This window comes from Botrytis sinoallii (assembly GCF_014898435.1).
Source record: "Botrytis sinoallii strain Bc 23 chromosome Unknown BSIN_002, whole genome shotgun sequence".
NCBI lineage: Eukaryota > Fungi > Ascomycota > Leotiomycetes > Helotiales > Sclerotiniaceae > Botrytis > Botrytis sinoallii.
Window position 1 is genome coordinate 3,201,762 of NW_024066029.1, and position 22,959 is coordinate 3,224,720.

The following is a 22,959-nucleotide window of genomic DNA, read 5'->3' on the forward strand; positions in this document are numbered from 1 at the left end:
TCGATATCAAGACAATAAAGTAAATGGAATGGGATTAAAGAAAAGAATTTATTTATTTATTTATTTATTTATTTATTTATTTATTATTTTACATCCGGGGGGCAAGCCACAGGGGCTCGCTACGACCTCCCAGGGGGTACTAGGGATGGACTAAACTAACAATTCTATATATATACAATTGCTGGTATAGCTAAGCGTTCCATTCTTCTATAGCTGTGATACTAGTGGCAAGCAGGGCGGCTGCGTTACAAGTACTCTTGCTACTTTATTTCAATTTACAAGTTCGGGTTATCCAATTCACTTTATATTGAGGAGTCCAGGAATTGTTTGGGGTTTTTGTGAAAAAGTAGGGGATATCAATTGGTAAGGGCTGGGGTGATTATAGGTTGATAAGGTTGGAATGATTGGATTGTTGAAGACTAAGGCGATTGTAAATTGTTATAAGTAGATAATTATTATTGTCAAAAGAGGGAAGTATATTGTGACTACTCGGATATAAGTAGAATTATTTTTCTAATAAGGAAGTAGAGTAGTAATAGAGTGAAGGCTTTTTTATATTAGGATTAAAGGATTAGGAAAGGGGTATAATGTTTTTCTTTGATTGTATACAAATAATGAACTATAGATTTGTAGATGATTAGGTTTCGAAAAGACAGATATCGATTAGGATATAGCTCTGAGCAGAAATGAGCACCAATCACTTTACCACTGAGCCAGCCACTCCTTACGGAGAACAATGGTCTTTTTGTTTAAAGAAAAGAATTGATTCTACTGATAAAAGGTTAGGGACTTTAGTTAGCAAATGGAGGATTTTTATGATTTTATGAATTTCTTTTCAGTTATTGTATTTGAAGTTATAAAAGAGAGTTTCGAGTATGTGAATAAGGAAATTCATTTCAAAAGAATAATTTTAATATAATGGCTATTGTATTAAAGATATTTAGACAAATGCGAAGGAGATTAGCTCTTTTAGTAGTACTTATATAAAGTCTACTACTTCCCCTCATTAGCTAGCTCTTTAGACAGAATACAATACAGACATTTAGGGGCCTACTAATGATAGTGGGAACCACGTCTCCTGTATTCCTGATCTCATTATTGAATTAACATATCTATTACATTCATTATCTTTATCCGCTCAAAATCTCACAATCTCAGAATTATCCAAAACTTTACCATCTCCTTCTAGACTTCCCATGGCAATTCCCATATCATATATTGATAAGCTCATTAATGATTCACCTCTACACTCCCAACTCGCAATTCCGTGCACGAGATATCGAGATATCAAAATGTAGCCCAGGTACAGACAGAACGCGGAGACACAAAAGATTGTGCATAAAGGATAACAGGCCATTATTGAAGTAACTTAAATGAGGATCTCAGTCCATCATACATACATATACATACATAATCCCTCCTCAACACAGTCTCTCCAGAAACCACCAAGTCTTCGACCAATAATACATAACCCATAACCCATAGCCCATAACACCAAACACCGCCCATCCATCCTGTTCATCCATCCATCCATCCCTCCATCCATCTACCCAGTCAAACAAACAACAAAACAAATATCTCACACCCCACACCATACTCAAAACCCCAGTCCAATCCAGTCCAGTCCAGTACACCTCCACCTTCAACACCTAAATATACCTATCGCGAGTAAAGTCTACCATCTGATCATATATATCGTACCAACTTGATCATTCACATTTGCCCGCCGCAGATATATCCACCTCCACACTCCAATGCCAGGTTTGCGTAAGCTCTTATGGAGTGGAGAAACTGTAGTGTAGACACTCATCTCACGTTCACGGGTTTAATCATAACAATACCATTAACTTTACAAAAGGCAGGTGGGAAGTAGTGTAGATACAAATACAACTTCTTCACACACTTGCATGCGGTGAGTCTGACATAGCCACTTGAATGGAATCACCTTACACCCCATACACCTCACAACCACAAAATCAATGGAAAGCTCAAAGCGATAGAATATAAAGAGTGTAATAACGCTTTTGTTCTATTCTAAACGTATTGCCGTGGTCTAGTCTAGTCGAATTTAATCTAAACCATCTATCCAGTCTAGTCCATATCGCTCTATGTACACCAGAAGATGCAACCGAACAGCTAATCTATCTCTAAAAAGAAGGATATCTCGCCCCGGGATTCCAAGATTTAATTTGAACCTATATATCTTGAGTCTGTTATCGTGTTGTGACCCAAGTATCTTCTTAACTCGCAAGCGAAAACTCCCCAACTCCATCCACCAATGCACGTGGTCAATTATATCCACAACTCTTCATGTCAAACATCTCATCCCCTATTCCCTATTCACTCCCCCATAACTTCAGCCAAAAGAGGTAATCCAGCCTTTGCTCTCTCTTGAACACTTTGACTCAATCTTCTTCCTGCATTCATGTTTCTGCTGGTGCTCATTGCTGTAGCCATAGAGCCAACTGGTACGACCTTTGAGACTGTTGGCTTCTCTGACTTAGCAATAGAAGCTTGACCATTGGTGAGATCCTTAGCGTGGACTTCTCCCTCTCTGTTGTACAAGTTTCTGTACATGAAGACACCACTTCCTTCCATACCCTCGGATTCTTCGACGAATTTGCATGTACGTTGGTTTCTCCAGAAGGCGGTCCAGAAAGGAGTCTTGACATCGGCTTTGTAATGTTGACCCATAACTTTCTTGATGTGTTGGCTTGCTTCTCCGGCGTGGTAGAATGGGATGGTGGAGACCAAGTGATGGCAAACGTGGGTACCGATGATGTCGTGGAAAAGATGGGTATCAATGAAACCGAGATCACGATCGATAGTAGCGGTTGCACCACGGGCGAAATTCCAGGTATTGTTGTTGTAATGGGGCATGGATGCGTCGGTGTGTTGAAGGAAGGTAATACCAACTATGAACATATGTTAGTTTCAGGTAATTGAGAATCGTGAGATAAAACGTACCAATCCAGTTGTTAACCCACAACCATGGAACACCCCAAAGAACAATGACATTGAAGCTCCCGAAGACTTGACCAGCCCAGATCAAAGCGGCAATCATAACAGCAACACCAACGTCACTCAAGGCGATCAAAGGCAACTCGTGCTTCTTGTAAAAGACACTGTCTTCTCCGAAATAGAAGTGAGAGATTCTCATTCCCTTGGCACCATCGTAATCTTGTCCAGTCAAGTTGGCAATCAAATAACCTGGCCATCCAAAAAATTGATGAATGAATGCATTGTAAAGCGAGAGAATTGGGGAATCTTCTGCCAATTCAGCAAACTCGATCATATTGGCCTTGGCCTTCTCTCCAAAGTTTCTCTGAATCCAACTCTCTCTGGTGTGTGGAACGAAGGCAGTATCCTTATCCATGTTTCCGGTAGCTTTGTGATGTTGAGAGTGGGAAAGTCTCCAGGAGTGGAATGGCACAAGTAAGAAAGAATGCATGATCAGTCCCATAGTCCAGTTCAATCTCTTGTTCTTGCTGAAAGCACCGTGTCCACATTCATGTGCCAAAATCCAAATACCGGTGAAAACGAGTCCTTGAACAGTGGTGTATGCGACCCAAGCGGCGAATCTAAGGTATGGATTTGGAAGCATTGGGATGAAGGTAAGGGCGAGGTAGATGAGGGTAGAGACGTAGAAGTAATCGCGGACAACGTATGCCATTGATCGAATGATGGAGGGTTTGAAGCAATGAGCTGGGATAGCATCGTAAATTTCTTTCATGGTATAATTTGGGAGTTCAAAGACATTTCCATGCATGTCAAGATGCTGAGGTTGCTTTTCCTCAACGAGGGTGTTGCCCACAGAGGAGCGAGTTGAGGGTGCCATGTTTGCGAGTTTGCTCTTCACTCAATTCGATTGTTTGAGGAGATGTGTGTAATCGTTTTTATAAAATAAAATGACTAGTGAAAGGGGATGATTGAGAAATCTTGGTTTGTTCTGCCAAGGTAATTCTTCCTTTTACTCTCTGTGCGTGTTGTCAAGAGATGGATAGAACAAGGGTATCAGAAAGTCACCTTTCGAGACAGTAGTAAGAATATTCCAGATTCCTAAAACTTCTTCTCAATTGAGACAAAGAGAGAAAGAGGGATTTGGGGAAAGATTTCAAAAAGAGGGAAAAGATGAAAGAAGAATGGGAAGGAGGTGCAGAGGGAGGAAGGTGGGAAGTTTATATATATGATGTTAAGAGATATAAAATTTCTTAGCTTTGGCTAGCTACTCTTAGCTTCGAGTCTTGGTGGAAATGATTGAGGCAATTCTGATATGAATATACCTGGTACCTACCATATTAGTAGTAAACGTAGTAAACGTAGCAAAAATAATAAAAATAATAAAAATAGTAAAATAGTAAAATCATTCACCTACCATATACCGAGTACACACACCCATACACACATACACACATACACGCACACACGCACACATACCGTACACACACAGATCACACAAACACCCACCGAGCCACCACCACCACATGTAAATTTTGAAGAGAAAATGCCAAATGCCAATTGAACCCTTAAACACTTAGCGTGAACCAAATCTTCCATCTTCCTTGATATTTCTCCATATTATTTTTACTTTTCCCGCTCAAAACCTTCGTCTCCACTTTAAGGATTCGGTAAGAGCAGTGATAGTGGAGATCTTTACTCCTCAACAGTTTTTGAGAATCCATGCTAACTTCATTGGGCGTAGTTTTTGATCAGGTCCAAATACAAATTTATATTCATCAATTTATCTCGATTTACCGTAATTCTTCGTGCAATTGAATCGTTTTCATTGGATCCGATAAGAGACGTTGTCAGCATTTATCCGCCTGAGACGTGGTGGGATGATAGGAATGAGATTGTAGCAAGAATAGCCATCAGATCAGATCACAATACAGTAAACACTTACTTGGGCAGGAAGGAGCACCGGTGGAGGAAAGAGCAAGGCAGCTGGGCAAGTACATGCTCAGGCAGATACATACCTGTCTAGGAACTCTTTCCATGATTGAAACATCTCCAACGTCTGTCTTTACCATCAATCGTCAATCGTCAATCATCATTGTCAGTATCATGCCATCCTGATACATCTCCACTGATTGTCCATCCACAAATTCCTTTTCTTACCCACAACTAACTAACTGTACAACGGTACAAGTTACGACCCCTAATCAATAAGGGAAGCGATACTTGTGCTGGCATTGGCGTTGGTATTGGTATTGGCATATCTAGCATCTTTTCAGCTCCCGCGTTAATTCTCTTCATTGACCAGAGAGGTGCGGCTTGTTGCTGATTGTTGCTGACTGTTGTAGGTGATTATCTTATCGTAAAGATTAGTCGTACGAGATGTCATCTTCATCTTACCTTCTTCTTTTCTTGATTCTGTGCAACATCCTTTCACATGTCAAATAGATGGTCTTGGTATTACCTTCACCCTTTCACCGTTGTCGGTTACAGCAAGCCCTCAATATCTTCTTCCACATACTTCAACGACCACCATTCATGGTTCATCCATCCATCCATTCAATCAATCAAATAGATTACATGTAATTATCCAATCAAATGCTTTCCATCAAAAACTTCCTCTGAATCAAATTCAATCAACACATCCATCCATCACTCTACCCTGGTGGATCTAATGCAGGGTCCTTCTCCATCTATCAATCTTCGGCATATTTTCTCAATTCGGCTAGTGAAGAAAGGAACACTTCACAAAGATCTCGACCACCCCTTGACTCGCTGATCCCAGCCCACGAGCTTTTGATTGGCTCGTCTATCAGAGAGAAATCCATGAGCTTGGCTATAATGTGCTTTACGCGGTAGTGATGTGTTTTAAATGGAGTTTAGCAGCCAGATCATCAGGGGCTTCGACTTCCGACTTCTAGAAGAAGCAGAGGATGAACATGGTGGGATACAAATGTTGTGTCTCCCAAGATTTGTGGCTATGTTTTCTTGCGTTTTCCCCCCCCTATACTGAAACAGTGAACGGTTATGCGCATGCAAAAGGCAATGCGTGGTGTATTGTTATACGGAGTACAGCAGACTTGAGGCTCGAACTAATAAGTGCCCACTGCCCAGACAGGTATTATGTACTCACAAAGTATAATGTCGAACTTTTTCATCCCCCACGTTTGAAATTTTTATTGCTCAGATTCGTACCTCGTTTTTCTGGTTGTCTTCGGGATGCCAATACTAATTGAGAAAATGTTGGGGAAGTTTTAATGCGGTTCGAAGTTTTTAGGATTCTTCCCAGGGTGTGTTTTTAATTTATGGAAATCATATAAAAATCATATAAAAATCATCTAATTTATAACTTCTCAAGGGGATTTACTCATTTATTACTCCGTATTCCAAGTTCCAACCAAGGCCCTCTTATCTGTTTGGAGTCGAAGATCGCCAAAAGAAATCCCCAGTCAAATAAAGGAATGTTTATCACAACATCCATATTACCACCCGTCAATTCTGTTTCAAATACGCACGTTCTCGGATCCACTCATCATCCACTACGACTACGAGTACGACGATGAAAAGGAGGAGGCGAATAATTAATTATTGAACTTTTGCTTTTTGACATTGCATGGCCTCGATTGGCTCGATTAGAAGAGGAAGTTTCGACTTCAGGAATCAGGATTCAGCACTCAGGAGAATACCCACTACAATTTGCACGGGCTACACGATTAAACTACCTAAGCAAATCAAATCAAAGCAAATCAAAGCAAATCAAATCAAATCAAATCAAATCTACTCGACAAAAATATATTGCATATGCGAAGTACGCGATGGTGCTCATAGATGCGGTGAGAGCTCGAGTGCGTTGCCATCGCGGGGTAGGTTGTAGGTTGACTCGGTTGCGAGAATAAATTTGGAAGAAACACTGTGAATGCAAATAACGGGGTAATCTTCGGTGTAAATGGAAAAGGGTGAAGACTTCCTTTTTCTTTCCAGAGTAGCTGTGCAGTACTCTTATATTACGGAATGGATGATTGCTGAGTATATATCTTGATAATCAAATACCTTGAGACTCGTGATAAAGATCTTGCTCTTTATGTGAATAGTGAGTTTTGAATCTCATCTCATGTTGAGTAGACCTGGCTAGTGAATTCGAAGTAAGTGTTTTTGATACATGTGCTCTCTTTTTCCAACCATCTTCTGCGTACAGAAAACATGGTGTGAAAAAATCATCGGGAAGTATTTTGAACTCTTTGAAGTGTATTCGATTAGTACATATCATAACCTTTACTGAATTATCAAAATCTTCGTACGAAGAATACTCTGGTTTCTACGTAAACCGATCTTTCAATTCTTTCAAGTGGGGAAGAGGGGATGGGTCGGCGCTATGGGATCTTATTGTATGCTTTGATTTGACTCTATGGGTTGGAACTTGGAATGAGGAAGGAGGAATGAGGAATGAGGATTTTTTTTTTCTATCAGTGTAGATGTATTCCTCATGTTTATATTATACGTTCACTTGGTTGAGAGGGGAAAGGGGATGGATGGATACCTTTCGTAGGAGCGGGGGATAGCAATCATGATTCATGATGTGACGAGGTGAAATGAGTGGTAAGCACCGGAACGATAGACTACCTGAGTGCTTTGTTGATGAGTTGATTTGTAGTGGAAATTGCATGAGGTATTTAGAGGATGGGATTGGATATCTTGTTGCTGGTAGTGAGGATCGGGGTTGAGGTCGTTAGGGTTTTGATGATAAGGGTGGTTGGTGGTTTAGTGGACTGAGAGGGATGGGAAATTGGGGAAGAGGGGGGGGGGGGGGATAGAGAGTAAGTTATTGAAATCAGATGATGGATATTGAGCGTGGAATTTCAACAGAAAAATGTGAATAGTTCACACAGTTTAGGGAGGGGAAAGAGGGGGGAAATTGAGAGAGAAATGAGATGCACAATAATAGATGACGTTGAGAAAAGATCAAGATTCATGTTATATTTACGAATCGGATTGACGTTGTGGGATTTGATGATGGTTGCTATGTATCTGACGATGTTGTGGATAATCCTAATGATTCTGCACCTCTATCGAATTGTTAGTTCTTGGGGGAAATTTGCTCGTGGTTCGGAGATATAGGGAAAACATCATTCTACCCTCGTACAATCAACTCGCTTGCTCAAATTCACAATGAAAGATACATAAAAAATGGTCGTGGGAGATTATCCATCATGAACACGTCTACAAGTATCAAAAGGGAATATGAAAATTCAATTCAATTCGCACATATTGCTTTTTCTATGACAGTCGAAGGCTATTCCATTGATGTTATCGATGACGGTACAGAGCTCTCTTTCTGTGAATGCGCTGATTCATGGTGGGCTTGGGGGATGATTAAATGTACGCGTTGTTTGGTGGTTGGATTTTCTGTACAGTCGGGTACATGTGATCAGTGGAAGTTTTGGGGCCTGTAAGAAAGCTATTGTGGCTTTGGGGATTGTGTATCGTGGGTGATGTACTTTCTATACTAAGTCGTTGGGTTAAGTTGTAGTGACATGCAGTACAGAGTCTCGTTGGTGTATGGATAGTTTGGAGCGGGGTCTGGAGTGAGGGGGGAATATCCCGTCACCTTTCTCTGTAGATAAAGTAAGCCAACGGAAGAGAGTAAGAAGTGAGCGGGAAATATAGAAGAGAGTTCTGACAAGACAAACTCTGAAACAGTGTACGCAACACACGCCGAAAAGTCAAGCCATTGAGGTATCCCCAATAATATAGCATAAGGGCTATCTAGTCTGAGTTCTTTTCTGTGAAATTGACTTGACACTGTAAGTGGCATATTTAGACCCATATTCTAAAGGCTGTGACAAGTCATGGCACAATATTAATTATCTTTCTTGAATCATCACAATCTATTGCGCGCTCTATCATACAATCCATCATGAAGCCATGCTTTTCTCAGCATTGAAAAGCAACGTCTTCCTTTACAACTTTATTGCCCCCCGCACTAGCAAATCCTGTTCCCTCACTTTTGATTTCTACCAATCCCGGCTTAATCTTCTCCTTATCTCCCTTTTTCCCCTTCTCCTTAACATCATTTCGCTCTGTCAAGTCTGCCTCGCAGACATAACAAGCAACAGCGTTCTGATCTGTTCCCGCTTCTGCGTGCGGATCGTGAACTCCGCTTGGAGTCATGAATTTGGTAACGCATGATTTGCAGAGCACATGACCGCAGGGCTTCGCAAGTACGGCTTTGGAAGTGTTGGTCAATTGCTTTTTGCACGAAGGACAGATTCTTTGCGGCTTTTTCGTGACGCTATCGGTTTCTTCTGTGAATGCAACGGTGATTAAGGTATGGAGTGAGTAATTGTGTGGTTTGTCTTGTTGTGAGGCGGGGCAAACAGGTGATTGTTTGGCTTTCTTGACGATATTGTGAAGAGTGGTATTGGTGTTCGAACTTGGTGTGACAGATGGAACCCAGAAACTAGGTAAAGTTGTTTTAGAAGCCTGTCGTAGTGTCAGTAAATTGTCATGATTATCAGATTGAGCATCATACTTTTTCGTCATCAATAGCTCTCCTCGCCTTTGATCTCTCATCCTGTGCAATTCTCAAAAGTTCATCCTCATCTAACTCAAATTTTCTCTTCTCTCCCCTCTTTCCACCTTCACCATTTACCTCCTGCTCTACCATAATCTTTCCGCCTTCTCTCCCTACAATCCTGCCGCCTTTTCCTCCCGTCTTTCCCTCTAGTCCCATTTGTACTTCTCAAATTCCGCTACAGCCCTCTCTCTTGCCTCATCTTCTTCCCTCATACGATCTTCATTCTTGTCCTGATCGTCTTTTTCCTTATTTTTCTCCAGCCTCTTGATTTCCTTCTTCTGCGCCAAGATATTGCTTAACGCGCACTCGCGACAAAATATATCACCATGACTACACGAGACAGGAGTACGCGCAGGTAAAAGACATAGGCGACATGAAGCAAACGGTAAAAATGAGTCTCGAGATAGACGAGCACTACTGCTTGTCCAGGCTGATTTCGCCAACTCACGCTCGTGGGAGGTGAAGACCGCACGGGAAGTATTACGTTTGCTGTGAGACATAACTGCGTTTTTGAATTTCGGCTATGTCTGAGGGAAAAGAGCGATTCAATTTATTGATACTTAGAGTTTTACTTGAGGGATGACCTGTAAAATTATGTGGTCGGAACATTGGTGAAGAGATAGAAAGTTCGAAGATGATCACCTGACAGAGCAACTGCGCGGTGAAACTTTAGTCCGTTATCCACGCTAAGCTCGTTACGGCTTGCACCAGCCAGATAGGTAACGTGCAACGACAACTTACAACAAGCTGATGAGGATTCCATCCCTAATCTTTCTTCAACATCTCATCAGCTATATTGCCTCTCGATGGTGATTTGTTCAGATTAATCATTTGCTTGAGATTTTTGTACGACGACTCCCAATTCCTCCTGATCTTTGCGTCTCCACTTCCTCAAATATGGTATACGTATAACCTCTTCCCTCTTCCCTCTTCAGTTCAAAAGGAACAGAAAAATCGTGAATATCAGTTGACTTCGTTTCCAAGGATCCTGCAACCATTGTACTGCATTGTGGCAAAGAAGTCGAATGTTCCTGGCAATCCACAACAGATAATTGAGCGCATCGTGAAGTCTCTCGTCCACGGTGGACGTGGAGGCGACCAATTTTGTCTCAACTGTATCTGTTCTTGACTGGGACCGAGATGGAATAGCAGCGCTTCAATTCTTTGAGCCACCATCGTGGTTAAAAGCCCGAATCTCTCAAGCATAGCAAATGACTTCGTCCTCATTAGTTTTAGGGGGTGACAAGCTGAAATCTGTGCTGCGTTGGAAGGAAGATCGACTGGCAAGGAGAAGTTTGAACATTGGTCAGCATCTTAGAGACTGTTTGATAATCTCGTTGATCCTAAGATGTCATGGCTTTTGTCCCTGATTATTTTAGCACTTTATCAGGCATCAAAAATTCTTTGTGGCTACTTATGAATTTGAAATTTGAAGCTTGAAAGACACTTGAACCTCAGTAAAAGCCCCATCCCACATGATCTTTCGATTTTTCTGAATTTTTGAGACCTTCATCTCATCTCTTAGAAAATGAGAAGAGTTTGATAGCCTCAATTTTCATGAGATTGTAAGAAGTATCATCTGGTATACTGTGCTTTCCATGTGAACGAGAAAAATTCACTTTTCCTATGTACCACGCTTGTTGACAATTTTTCTCTCGAGAATGACTAGTTTTATTTACAGTTGTTATTGATTTGTCCACGCTAAGACCATGTCCTCCGAGCCGTATCTTTACAGATTCCAATCATATTTTTTCAAAGTGAGATTGTCAATTTCCAACCACAAACAACAACCTCTTAAGTTGGATCGTGGACAATTATTTGCAAGCACAACCACTTTAAAAGCGACATTTAACAACAAAATTCGCTTTCATTGCTCATAATGAAAGATCTTCGCCAAGTTCCCGAATTCGGAAGATCTGTCCTTCCAACGAAATCAGATAGTTCTCGTTACTATCGTCACAATTCACATACCAGTCAGGGCACAAAAGAAACGCGTGCACTGTCTTCCATCCCATGTTATAAGCCACACAGAAGCAACTCTTCGAGAATTTCTTCTAGCAATAACTTTGCCGAGAACAAAGATCACCCGAGGAAGCGTCTTTCGAGAGCAGAAGCCAAGATCAAAGAACTTAAGAATTTTGGTCCAAATCTAGTTGCTCTTGAGGGAAGAGCACAAAAGCTTTTCATAGATCAGGCCAATCTTAACTTCAATCTTTTGAGTCGTCTTGAGATGCCACTGACATCGTCGTCTCCACAGGGACGACCTTCAAGACTGGGACCTCTTCAACACCCATATACACATCTCCAAAATCCATCTAATTCTGGTCAATCTTTTGTTACTCACGCTTTTCAGTTCAACTCTGAGAATGTGGAGATGAATGATGCGCCAGACATTCAAGAGTCAATAATGGTTTCAGTAGAATCTGAAAGTCAGAACAGAGGTGAAGTGCCATCTCCCCGTCCACTTATCAGACCCTCTCAAGCCGCAGCATCGATTCGAATCACTCCAAAGTCAAGTCAATCAATGACTCCAAGTAGGATATTCGAAAGCCCACGGCATACCGCTCTCCAAACCACCACCACAAACATCCACGATCAAATCGAGCTTGAGTTTTCCCACTTAATGTTAGCAAAGCATAACGAACTACGACTCATCGAAACTGAACTAGCCAAAGCACAAATAATGCTTGAGCAGCTTCGACGTTGTCATTTGAGGCCGTTCAATCTTGTCAAAAATGAGGAGGGTCAGGTTTATGCAGTCAGGGTTGTGGTGAGGCCATTTAGTGGAGAGGAGAGAAGGCAGAAAGCAATTACAAAGAGACAAAGGGAAGAAGAGAAGGCTGCGGAAGAACTAAAGGTAGAGGAAATGAAGAAAGGGGGAAGTGGTATGGGGTTGAGGAATAGATATGTGAAAAGGTGAGGGGGGAAGAGAGTGTGGATAGAAAAGGGAACCGATGGGGCTGGTAGGCTCGAAATGACTCCGAAGTGGAGATAAATGATCGGCGAGTACATTGGCGTTGAATAGCGAACCTATATTAAGCCTGTTATAATTCAGAATGTACTAGGTATGGAACAATGATTGTCCAATACTCTCTAATATTGTCCAAAGTATTAGTGAAGTCTGAAGTGATGCCAGCCAATCTCTCCACCGGAAGGACAGAGAGATTAAGATATAATGCAAGGGACAAGAGGCCTAGAGTGACAATCTTCATTCTTTTTATTGAATACAGCATCCGTCATCTAAGGCGAAAATAGCCCATCTGATGCTAATAAGTCAATCTCCAATAAACGTTATTAGAAGACATCACTCAATGCTCCTAAGATCTTCAGGAAATTGAGCAACTAGACTGAATGATCAATCAAGACATCAAGTATCACTGGATACTTGATATTATTACCGTCAATCTATACAAGGCCAGGTGGCTAGTATCTAATCATCTCCCGTTTCAAAAAGTCGACTATGATTGTTGTGGCGCGCGTCGACGTCAAGGACGTGTTGATTACATAAGCATAATCTGGGGAAACCCTGTTTCCCCCTTTTGTTTATACTTTCAGGATGACGTAAATGGTAGGTACATTTCACATGTCCGAGAGTTCCCCTCAGTTCTCATGTTCCACACTGAATACAATAAATTTATGACTTTACAAATATAATAATTTTCCGCGATAGCAACGATCATATCAGAAAGACTGCAAGGTACAAAGTACCTTGGTCAGAAAGGACAGCCATGGCAAACGTTTACAACAGTCAGCTTGTATTGTACCCTCCCTTTTTCTCGTCTATCTCTCATCACACAGAGCTTCCATTACTCCGAGTTGCAGATCAACAGTCAAAAACTTGCCATTCTTGACTTTAAGAGGACAAATGAGACGATTTGAGAGACTGTATTTACTTTGAATGTTATACTACGTTCAAACGTTGATAGCTCCAGTCTGGCAGTCCGACATATCGGGGTTTTTGTTTAACTGCCAATACTAACAATTTAATAGGATGCATTCACACAATATCATCAATATCAGGATTCTTCATCATCCTCCGCGACCTCAACAGCTCTTCCAGCACTCGGCCATGCCATAAGCGGCGCGACTGGGACCGCCATCTCAAACCTCTGCATCTATCCCCTTGACCTCATCATAACACGTCTTCAAGTGCAAAGAACTCTCGCAAATTCCTCCTCTCCTACCTCAAAACAGCCACAGAAATATACATCAGTCGCCGACGCCTTTGATAAGATTTACAATGAAGAAGGAGGGATCACCGGATTTTACAGTGGAGTCTTACAAGACACATCCAAATCCATTGCAGATTCATTCCTATTTTTCCTCTTTTATGGATACATTCGTTCAAAAAGATTACAATCTCATCACTCACCCTCCAAAGCTACTCTTCCAGCACTCGAAGAATTGGGCGTCGGCGCATTAGCTGGCGGGCTATCAAAGGTTTTCACCACACCATTGTCAAACATTGTCGTGCGAAAGCAAACTCATTCGATGACTGCTTCCACTGGCTCAAAATCTCCAACAATCTCTTCAATCATATCGGACATAAGAGAGAAAAAAGGCATTACTGGTCTCTGGTCTGGTTATAGTGCATCTTTAATCCTTACTCTCAATCCGAGTATCACATTCTTTCTCTATGAGTTTCTCAAACGTGTTATTATCCCGAGAGATAAACGCGATGATCCAGGGGCACGAATTACATTTTTATTGGCGGCGGTTAGTAAGGCGATTGCAAGTAGCATTACATATCCCGTGAGTCTAGCTAAGGCTCGAGCACAAGTCGACGGATCTTCTTCTCCAGTTAAGAAAGAAACTGTTGAGAAGCTCTCAGACAATGTGAAAGATGCAACGAAGAATGGATCCAAGAAATTTGCCCAAGAAGCACAGAAACATTTCAAAGATGTTTCCAAGCAAGCAAGAAAAAACACAATCATTCATTCCATACTCAAGATCTACAAGGAAGAAGGTATAGGAGGACTGTACGAGGGCATCGGAGGAGAGATTATCAAAGGGTTTCTAGGCCATGGATTAACAATTATTGTGAAAGATCGTGTACATGAACTCATTCTCTCACTTTATTTCATGGTTCTACGATTTTTGAAACGCAGTCCCTCGCCAAAAGCAATTATCAATGATGCGAGAGAAAAGGTCAGGGAGGGAGGTGAGAATGCCTTACACAGTCTCAAAACAGTGGGCGAGAATACGCTTCAATCTGCTAGTGAGAATGGTTCGAGTCTCGCATCTACAGCCCAAAATTCCACTAACACTATCACACAATCCGCAAAGGACGTCTCGAATAAAGTATTCAATGGTGCTAAAAATCTCGGGGAAAAGACGAATGATAGTGTCCCAACAGCAAAGGAAGCAGGCGACAGAGCAGCTGCCATGGGAAACAATGTTACAGAAAAGACAATATCGACTACCGAATACGCGAACAAGGAAGCAGGTCATTTGCTTGGAAATGCAGGTGAGCAATTAGGTGAGAAAATTGAGGGATTGGGAGGAGAAATCAAGAGAGTAGGAAATGCAGGGAATGGTGGACAGGAATAGGATCTCGTCCCGGCTCTGAATTTTGGTCTGATTTGATACAATTTGATACAAGTTTATTTGGGATTGCATAATATGTTAGGGAATGGACTTTAAGGGGAACAAGCGGGCGGGGAAATATTGATACGAAATATGATAACATACGCACACACAGCAGGATCACTAGCATGAAAATTGGTTGTATAATAGTTTTTTAGTACATTAATCTAGTAAAGGCATTTTTTTTCAATGATAATCCAAATATTGTATATTATTAGTGTTTGGTGATGTTCAAAGGTTTCTGATGGATAAAGGACCAGGAAGCAGTGCATGCGTCGTAGCAACGAAGAGTGGATGTGCCTCTTGAGTGATAGTTTCTATTGTTCAGGTCGACCGGTGACATTCAAATGTACTACAAATTTCCAAAAAGACTGAGCAACAGCAAATGTTCTACTAGACAAGGAGACGAGACTTGTGAAATGAATGCCTATGGATGAATAAAAAGTTGGAAGCGGGATATAACGTAAGCTCAAAGCCCGTCGATATTGGAAACTATGTGTAATTGCTACTTAGCCATCCGGCGTTGTAGTCTTCCAGGCATCTCCTCGTGTAACTATGGCCATATTGTAACATTTCATCTCATCTCATACAATGCAACTATATCCCCACCCTTGACACCAACAAGCTCTCATGCAATTATCCCCAAATCCACAAGCGCCTTTGAGGCTTCTGTTTTATAAGCACGACAAAGCAACCGACATTTCACCTCAAACCTCTTCGTCCCGTGATTCAATACTCAAAATCATCGTCAACACTTGGGCCCTTACTCTTCGTAACACTCTCCTGTTTCCTGTACATCTCCGCCACCTGTCTACTACTCGTGGCCATATCCGGTTTCTTATCATCTCTAATCTTGATAAATCTCGGAAATCTCAATGAAATACCCTTTTCTCCCCCTTTGTCAACACCCTCCTTACAGCCTGCCTTATATCTCGGACTCAATGTCAAATCAGCCGTCTTGACTTCCCAGACATATTTTGGCTCAAACCAAACATCAGGTTGATGTTGATTTCCCGAGGAATGGGAGTAGAATGGCTTAGGACGGTCGATGACTATAGCAGAGAGTTGGGCGTGGAGTTCTTCGAGAACTTGTTCGCTAAAGCCAGTGCCGATGTTGCAGATAGTTTCGTAGGTGTCAGTTTGGGGGTTGTGACAGGCGAGCAAGAAGGCGCCGTAGACGGAGGTACGTTTTCCACGACCATAGTAGGCTCCTAGAACGACGAGATCGAGAGAGTCACCGATGCCTGAGAGATAATCCTTTTTGATCTGAGGCGAACATTAGTATGATTGAGGAAATAAATTGGGATGAGAGTACATACCTTAAGCCAATTCCTACTTCGCTTACTGGGCTCATAACCACTTTCCGTACCATCCAACATCTTTACCATCAACCCTTCGCACGATGCCTTGACACTATCATCTAAGAATGTTTGAATCTCGTCAATTTCTTGACCATCCATACTAGTAGCAAATTGAAATTCGCCTTCGACAGGTTGGAAAGCTTCATGAAGAAGTGCACGACGTTCTCGTAATGATTTCTCAACAACAGCTTCACCATTCAAGAAAAGCAGATCGAATGCGAATACACAAACTTTGACTTTAACATCTTCGACCTTGACATCCTTCTTCTTTCGTGTCATGAGTTGTTGGAAAGGCAAGACTTTCTTTTCAACCATATCCCAAGCAACGGTTTCGCAATCAAGTACAAAGCTCTTGGTATCGTCCTTAACCCATGTGTTCAGTTTGCCAAGGATATCTGGGTATTTCTTGGACAAATCTTCTGAGTTTCGCGAGAATATAGCAGCGAGACCTCCAGCAGATGGTTTAGCAGCAGCGGGCGTGGCGCCAAGATATTGCTTGGGAGAATCCTTAGAAACGTAATGTATCTGAGCTCTTTCTCCATCATATTTATACTCGCAAGTGAAAGTTTGACTTTCAAATCGATCCAAGACTTCTGTGATTGCTTTTGTTGGTTTGGCCAACATAGGCTTCAACGGTACACCAGGTTGGAGTTTGCAATTGTCTTTCAGATTAAAGATGCCGTGCTCCAACATTGCTGGAATAATCACATCATAACTAGGAAGGGAGCTATCTTTGATTAATAGTCACTCAAGATCTGGGGTAACATAACATACCTGTGAACTGCTTTCAATATTGACTCTCCCTTTGCCATCTGTTCTGTGCTTGGAACCTTTCCGGAACCTTTCGCTTCAATTTCATGACATACCATTGCTTGAGCCAAAGAAACGAGAACAGTCTTTTCTGCCAATCCGAGGCGAAGCTTACCCTCTAGGAAACGAACAATGTATTTTGCTTCGCTTGCTCCACCCTTGTCTTTTGTAATGTCAACTTTGCCCGACGAATGCGCGTCAGCTGCGGAAAGCAACTTCTTGATTCCGTCAACTTTTCGTCCCTGAGCACCGTTGCCTTGCATTGTAGCAATGTCGATCAAACTCTTCAGAACGCCTCTAATTGTCAATGGCTTTGGCTTGAACATTACAGGCTGGTTTGATCGACTCTTGACTGCTACAAGTCCAAGATCACCAATCTCTTTCTGATCATTCTTGATGACGCTCAGATTTCGTCCAGTAGACTCCCCAATGGCCTTCATGATCAATGATTCACCAATACCCAACTCAATTCCAGCATAATCTGCAGCCAATTTGTTGATCATGAGAAGAATCGTAGGCAAAAGATCATCTGGAGTGAGTCGAAGGACTTGACGAATGAACAAGGAACAATGAGCCGCAATAACTAATCGCTTGGTGGTCATCTCTACCAAAGAAAATGTTGTACAAAGAGCTGCATAAGGTACTGGCTCTCCTGGTCTCCAATCCGGATATGGGTCCTTACCCTTAGATTTCAAGGTTGTTTGTATCCTCTCCCTAGCTTTAGCAGCTACTTCTGGTTTCTCATCTCCACTAGATTCTAAATCGTCCTCGATTTCGGATTCTGATGCCGATTTTGATACATTCGAGTCTCGGCGCTTTGCTGGTTTTGGTGACGGTGCTGCTGCTTCCACTTCGTCTTCATCCTCCTCTACCACTTTGGCGTTCTTACCACGCTTTGGTGGCGGTGACATGTTCTTCGAAGAGGCTTTTTTCGTTGATGAATCTGGCTCAGGTTGGGTCTTGAATTTTGTGCTAGCGGGTTTTGGCGAGGGCTTCTTCTCTCTTGCTTCGGCCTTTTGAGCTCTTCGAGGCTTCTTCACAATAGGCTCTTCATCTTCATCCTCTTCCTCTTCTTCCTCCTTGACTTCATCCTCAATTTTTATAGCTTTGGTCTTGGCTGAGAGTTTCGGACTGGCGGATCTTGATCTCTTCACACCTGTATTTGCAGAACTAATTAGCCTCTTAGAGGAAGTGCGCCACTACCCTGCCTAGACCTACCTTTCTCTACCTTTACATCTTCCTTTTTTACTTTTCCCTTGACATCAGATCCCTCTTCCTTCTTGATCAAATCTTCATTTCCTACATCGGAATCCCCATCCTTCATCTCAACATCCTTGTTCTCTTCTGATGCTTCCGAGGCGGATGACGAGCTTGGTGGCGGCTTGCTTGCGCTTGACTTGGAAGAGAAAGATAGCTTCGATTGTTTTGGAGGCGCGCCTTTTGGTTGGCCAAAGAACTTGCTACAATTGAATAGCCATTAGCATCATCGCATCTGCATACTAGACAGGAACGAACCCCAACGTAGTTTGTGAATCTTTAACATACCCCAATGTCGCCTGCTTTGGAGGCATTGCGCAAAACGTTCGGATTGATAGGAACGTATGGAAGTTGCCCACTACAGGAATAAGAAGCTTGCGTGAAGCCACAATGGCGGGTTATGCAGCAGGGGAATTGAGTTATCTTGACCAATTACGCTCAAGTATTGACAATCTCTGTAGCGTCGACTTTATTTGAAAGAGTATGAAATTAGTTGTAAATTATACTTAGTATGATGTTAAAGAATTGAATCAATTCTGTTATTGTCATTTTCAGGTCTTTCGTCCAAACATTAAGACTTTTCCATTGACATAGTTAGATAGATAGATACCTAGATAGCATAGAAATAAATTCTACCTGGTAGGCACCAGTCGCGTCATTGAAAATCAAACTACGCGTTCCCACCAGGTAGTTAAGCTTTACCGCGTAAATTGGTTCCTGATCACATCGGTCGGTCGGTCGGTCAGTTCCGTTAGCTTCCGTTCACTAATAAAAATCGGCTCTTCAAGCGGCCGACTCGAGTATTGATATCACAAGCACCTACGAGAGGATATGTAGTGAGAGTACAGAAGGAATGTGTAAAACGACTCATACTTTGGAATTCGATCATACTATCGACGATGGATTGAATGGAGACTAGAACTTCTCATAGATTAGATGAGTGCACAATGAAGCGCTTCTCACCTGTTTCAATTGAAAATAATGATTGATCAATTTGATGAAGAATTTTAAAAACAGAGTGTTTTTGTTTTATGATGTGCGGTGTGACCCTCACCTTAATCTCTTATCAGTTCCCCTTCTGACTCACCAATTGGATTGTTTTGATGACTCCAATAATTATTTAGAAGCATAAATTCCCCCACCAAATAATAAGTTCCCCTCCTCTGAACTTTCAAAACAATTTTGAACACTCAAACGCGATAACCATGGCTACACTCCAAGAACTCGCAGATAGAACTCTGAAGACGGATACAATCTATATCGATACCGATGTTGGTCAAGATGATCAATCAGCCACTGGTGCCGAAAGCAAACCATACAAGTCTTTAGCATACGCCTATATTCAACACGGTGGTAGCGAGGGAGGAAAATACCAATCAAGAGCCTCAACAACTGGTGCCGTGAGCGCAGATGGTGATCCAGCAGAGCGATTGGTATGGAAAGATCCAGCTAAGGCTGCCATTAAGAAGGCACAAAATGCCTTGGATGCACACAAGAAGAAGCTTGTGAAGCAACAACAGATGGCTGCCGCAGAGAAGGAGAAAGATGATGCAAGACTCAAGACACTCGAAGACTCGAAAAAGATTGTCCTTACCGAAGACTCCTCATTACCACCAGCAGTCAAGATCAAGATTATGCGCAAAGATATTGAATTGGGCGAGGGCGAAAAAAAGGGTACCCGTGTTAAGGTTTCGGGTCGCATTCACAGATTGAGAGAACAAAAGCAAGCCACTTTCATCACATTGGTGGATGGATATGGCCATTTACAATGTATCTTGCAAGGGGATCTTACCAAGACATACGATGCTCTCACTTTTGCACAAGGTACTTCTCTTACTCTCTACGGAGAGATGCGAAAGGTCATGGCTGGTCAATCGGCTCCAGATGACCGAGAATTGATTGTCGATTACTACAAAGTCATTGGCAGATCCCCATCCGACGCCGATGCTATCACCAACAAGATCTCTCATCAACAAGATCAATGGGAGTCCTCTATGTTGGACAACCGTCACCTTGTCCTCCGTGGAGATACCGCTTCTTCAGTTATGAAGGTTCGTTCTGCAGTCGAATGGGCTTTCGCAAAGGCATACAAGGAGATGTACTTCACCAAGATTAGTCCACCTGCTTTCGTCCAAACACAAGTTGAGGGTGGTTCTACTCTGTTTGAATTGGATTACTATGGAGAGAAGACATATCTTACTCAATCATCTCAACTTTACCTCGAAACTGGTATTCCAAGTCTCGGCAACGTTTACTGTATCGAAAAATCTTTCCGTGCAGAGAAATCCCTGACTCGTCGTCATTTGTCCGAATATACCCACGTTGAAGCTGAATTGGATTTCATTGATTTTGATGATCTTCTAGATCACTTGGAGGAGATGATCAGCAGCGTCATTAGTACCATTATGGCCGACCCAGAGATCGCCGGTTATATCAAGGAACTCAACCCAGAATTCCAAGCTCCAGCCCGTCCATTCAAGCGCATGCGCTACTCGGATGCCATTGACTGGCTCAACGCCCAAGATCCCCCTATTCTCAACGAAGAGGGCAACCCACATGTCTTCGGTGATGATATTGCTGAGGCTGCCGAGAGAAAGATGACGGATATCATTAACTTGCCCATCCTTCTCACACATTTCCCAGTCGAAATCAAAGCCTTCTACATGAAGAAAGATCCTCAAGATCCAAGAGTTACAGAGAGTGTGGATGTTTTGATGCCAGGTGTTGGTGAGATTGTTGGTGGTAGTATGAGAATGGAAGGTTATGAAGAATTGATGGCTGCATATGAACGTGAGGGCATTAGTCCTAAGGAGTACTACTGGTACACTGAACAGAGAAAGTACGTTATCTCCCTTATTTCTACCTCTGCAATCGCACCTAACCTCTGATTGTGTTTCTTTAAACTATGTATGCACAAATTAACTAACAGTAAACAGGTATGGTACATCTCCTCACGGTGGTTACGGATTAGGTCTTGAGAGATTCATCGCTTGGATCTGTAAACAACATTCAGTCCGTACATGCTGTTTGTACCCAAGATTTATGGGACGCTGCAAGCCTTAGAGAAATGGACTGTGGTTGATTGGGAGAATTAAGTTGAAGGGAAAAGTTGTGACGAATGTATGCTATTGATAGCAGAGGTAGCAGGTTTGCGTTTGAGTAAAGCGTTCAATGAATGAATGATAGACCATCTGATTTTTGATCCAGTTTTGATTATATGTGTATATTGCGAATCCGAATATTTGAGTAGAGTTGTGATTGGAACGTTAGAACTTTGATGTTTGACTTCTCAAAAACACCATGAGAGCTCGCTAGACTTTCACTGTTGGAGGAAATCATATATACCGGCTGTTCAATTCCCACATTCTAAAATTTTCGATGAAGAGATACTGCTAGAGATGTCAATGCAATGTGAATTGGGAAGGCGTGAGTAAGCGAAGCGAAAGGAGGTGAGAGGGAGGGGTGAGGACATGAGAAACAAGGATTTTAAATGTATGGAGGAAGTTTGATATTTTGACCTTCAAGCTTCATTTATGTATATAGGATAGGAAAAACAGAAAGGCTATTTGATATTATAATTATCTATTCAGGTACTAGATGTATAGACGGAAAATTCTTGATTTCGTACATCTCAACTCTGGAAGTTTCTTGATAGGCTGCCCGCGCGAGATTCCATACGCAGACAATTCTAAGATTCCTGTATATTCACATCCTAATTACAGTTTTGGAGATTATAAATGCGTACCTATTAATAGCCATGCTGAGCCATGTTTCCAATTTACATGGCAATATCTTCCGTGTTAATTACCTAGTAGTCGGTCGTACTTGGTTATATTAGTTGGTGGCGAGTGGACAATCATTAAGCTATACTGTACTATGCTACACTATATACACTACAGGTACACTCACGAGTCACGGGAAATTGTTTCACGAACACGCCACGAGAGCTTGGACCTAGGGGCTCGGATGATGTTCCTTACTTGGTGCTGGAAGTAGGGGAAATCCTTGGGATGCGTGGTTGGTGAAATGGCGATGGGTGGTTGGAGGTTGGAGGTGGTGTAATGTTCTGGAAGGATGGGTGGAAGGATGGGGATGGAGGATTGAAGTATTGAGGGAGAAGAGGTGTAATGGGAATGGAAGAGAGATGGAGGTTGTGGGTAGCTGAAGGTACTGTGTACTACCTGTACGTGGGAGAAAAGACAGGCCGGAATTGATCACTGGCAAAGCCCTTCAACAATCCAATTGTTCCATTCCATTCCAATTCAGAGAATTAAATGTTTAAATGATTTTATAATTGAAGATTATTTATGGATTTATTGTTTATTGTTTAATGTTATCTAATTTTATAATCTTATTATTGATTGATTTATTACAGAATTTATTGGGGTGATTAGTTTTGGACTATTTTTTCTCCTA

The 22,959-nt window shown here is 41.9% G+C and overlaps 6 protein-coding genes across 6 annotated transcripts; 3 read left to right on the forward strand and 3 right to left on the reverse strand.

The window, feature by feature from the left end:
* Positions 1-1,913: 1,913 nt before the first annotated feature.
* EAF02_001858 (uncharacterized protein) lies at positions 1,914-4,282 on the reverse strand. The gene is made up of 2 exons (XM_038897906.1): positions 2,968-4,282; positions 1,914-2,915 (listed from the first exon to the last, which is right to left on the reverse strand). The coding sequence occupies exons 1-2, from the start codon at positions 3,836-3,838 to the stop codon at positions 2,341-2,343; spliced, it is 1,446 nt and encodes a 481-aa protein (XP_038762881.1). The 5' UTR covers positions 3,839-4,282; the 3' UTR covers positions 1,914-2,340.
* Positions 4,283-8,886: 4,604 nt separating this feature from the next.
* EAF02_001859 (uncharacterized protein) lies at positions 8,887-10,029 on the reverse strand (the record flags this gene model as incomplete). The annotated part of the gene is made up of 3 exons (XM_038897907.1): positions 8,887-9,435; positions 9,485-9,675; positions 9,744-10,029. The coding sequence occupies 3 exons, from the start codon at positions 10,027-10,029 to the stop codon at positions 8,887-8,889; spliced, it is 1,026 nt and encodes a 341-aa protein (XP_038762882.1).
* A 1,379-nt stretch (positions 10,030-11,408) lies between these two features.
* Positions 11,409-12,449, forward strand: EAF02_001860 (uncharacterized protein; the record flags this gene model as incomplete). Its single annotated transcript, XM_038897908.1, has 1 exon — positions 11,409-12,449. The coding sequence occupies one exon, from the start codon at positions 11,409-11,411 to the stop codon at positions 12,447-12,449; it is 1,041 nt and encodes a 346-aa protein (XP_038762883.1).
* An 808-nt stretch (positions 12,450-13,257) lies between these two features.
* EAF02_001861 (uncharacterized protein) lies at positions 13,258-15,079 on the forward strand (the record flags this gene model as incomplete). Its single annotated transcript, XM_038897909.1, has 2 exons — positions 13,258-13,284; positions 13,520-15,079. 2 exons carry the CDS (start codon positions 13,258-13,260, stop codon positions 15,077-15,079), a joined length of 1,587 nt encoding a protein of 528 aa, XP_038762884.1.
* A 765-nt stretch (positions 15,080-15,844) lies between these two features.
* Positions 15,845-18,857, reverse strand: EAF02_001862 (uncharacterized protein; the record flags this gene model as incomplete). Its single annotated transcript, XM_038897910.1, has 5 exons — positions 15,845-16,381; positions 16,435-17,203; positions 17,251-18,442; positions 18,505-18,746; positions 18,832-18,857. The coding sequence occupies 5 exons, from the start codon at positions 18,855-18,857 to the stop codon at positions 15,845-15,847; spliced, it is 2,766 nt and encodes a 921-aa protein (XP_038762885.1).
* Positions 18,858-19,748: 891 nt separating this feature from the next.
* EAF02_001863 (uncharacterized protein) lies at positions 19,749-21,813 on the forward strand (the record flags this gene model as incomplete). Its single annotated transcript, XM_038897911.1, has 2 exons — positions 19,749-21,382; positions 21,480-21,813. 2 exons carry the CDS (start codon positions 19,749-19,751, stop codon positions 21,604-21,606), a joined length of 1,761 nt encoding a protein of 586 aa, XP_038762886.1. The 3' UTR covers positions 21,607-21,813.
* Positions 21,814-22,959: the final 1,146 nt, after the last annotated feature.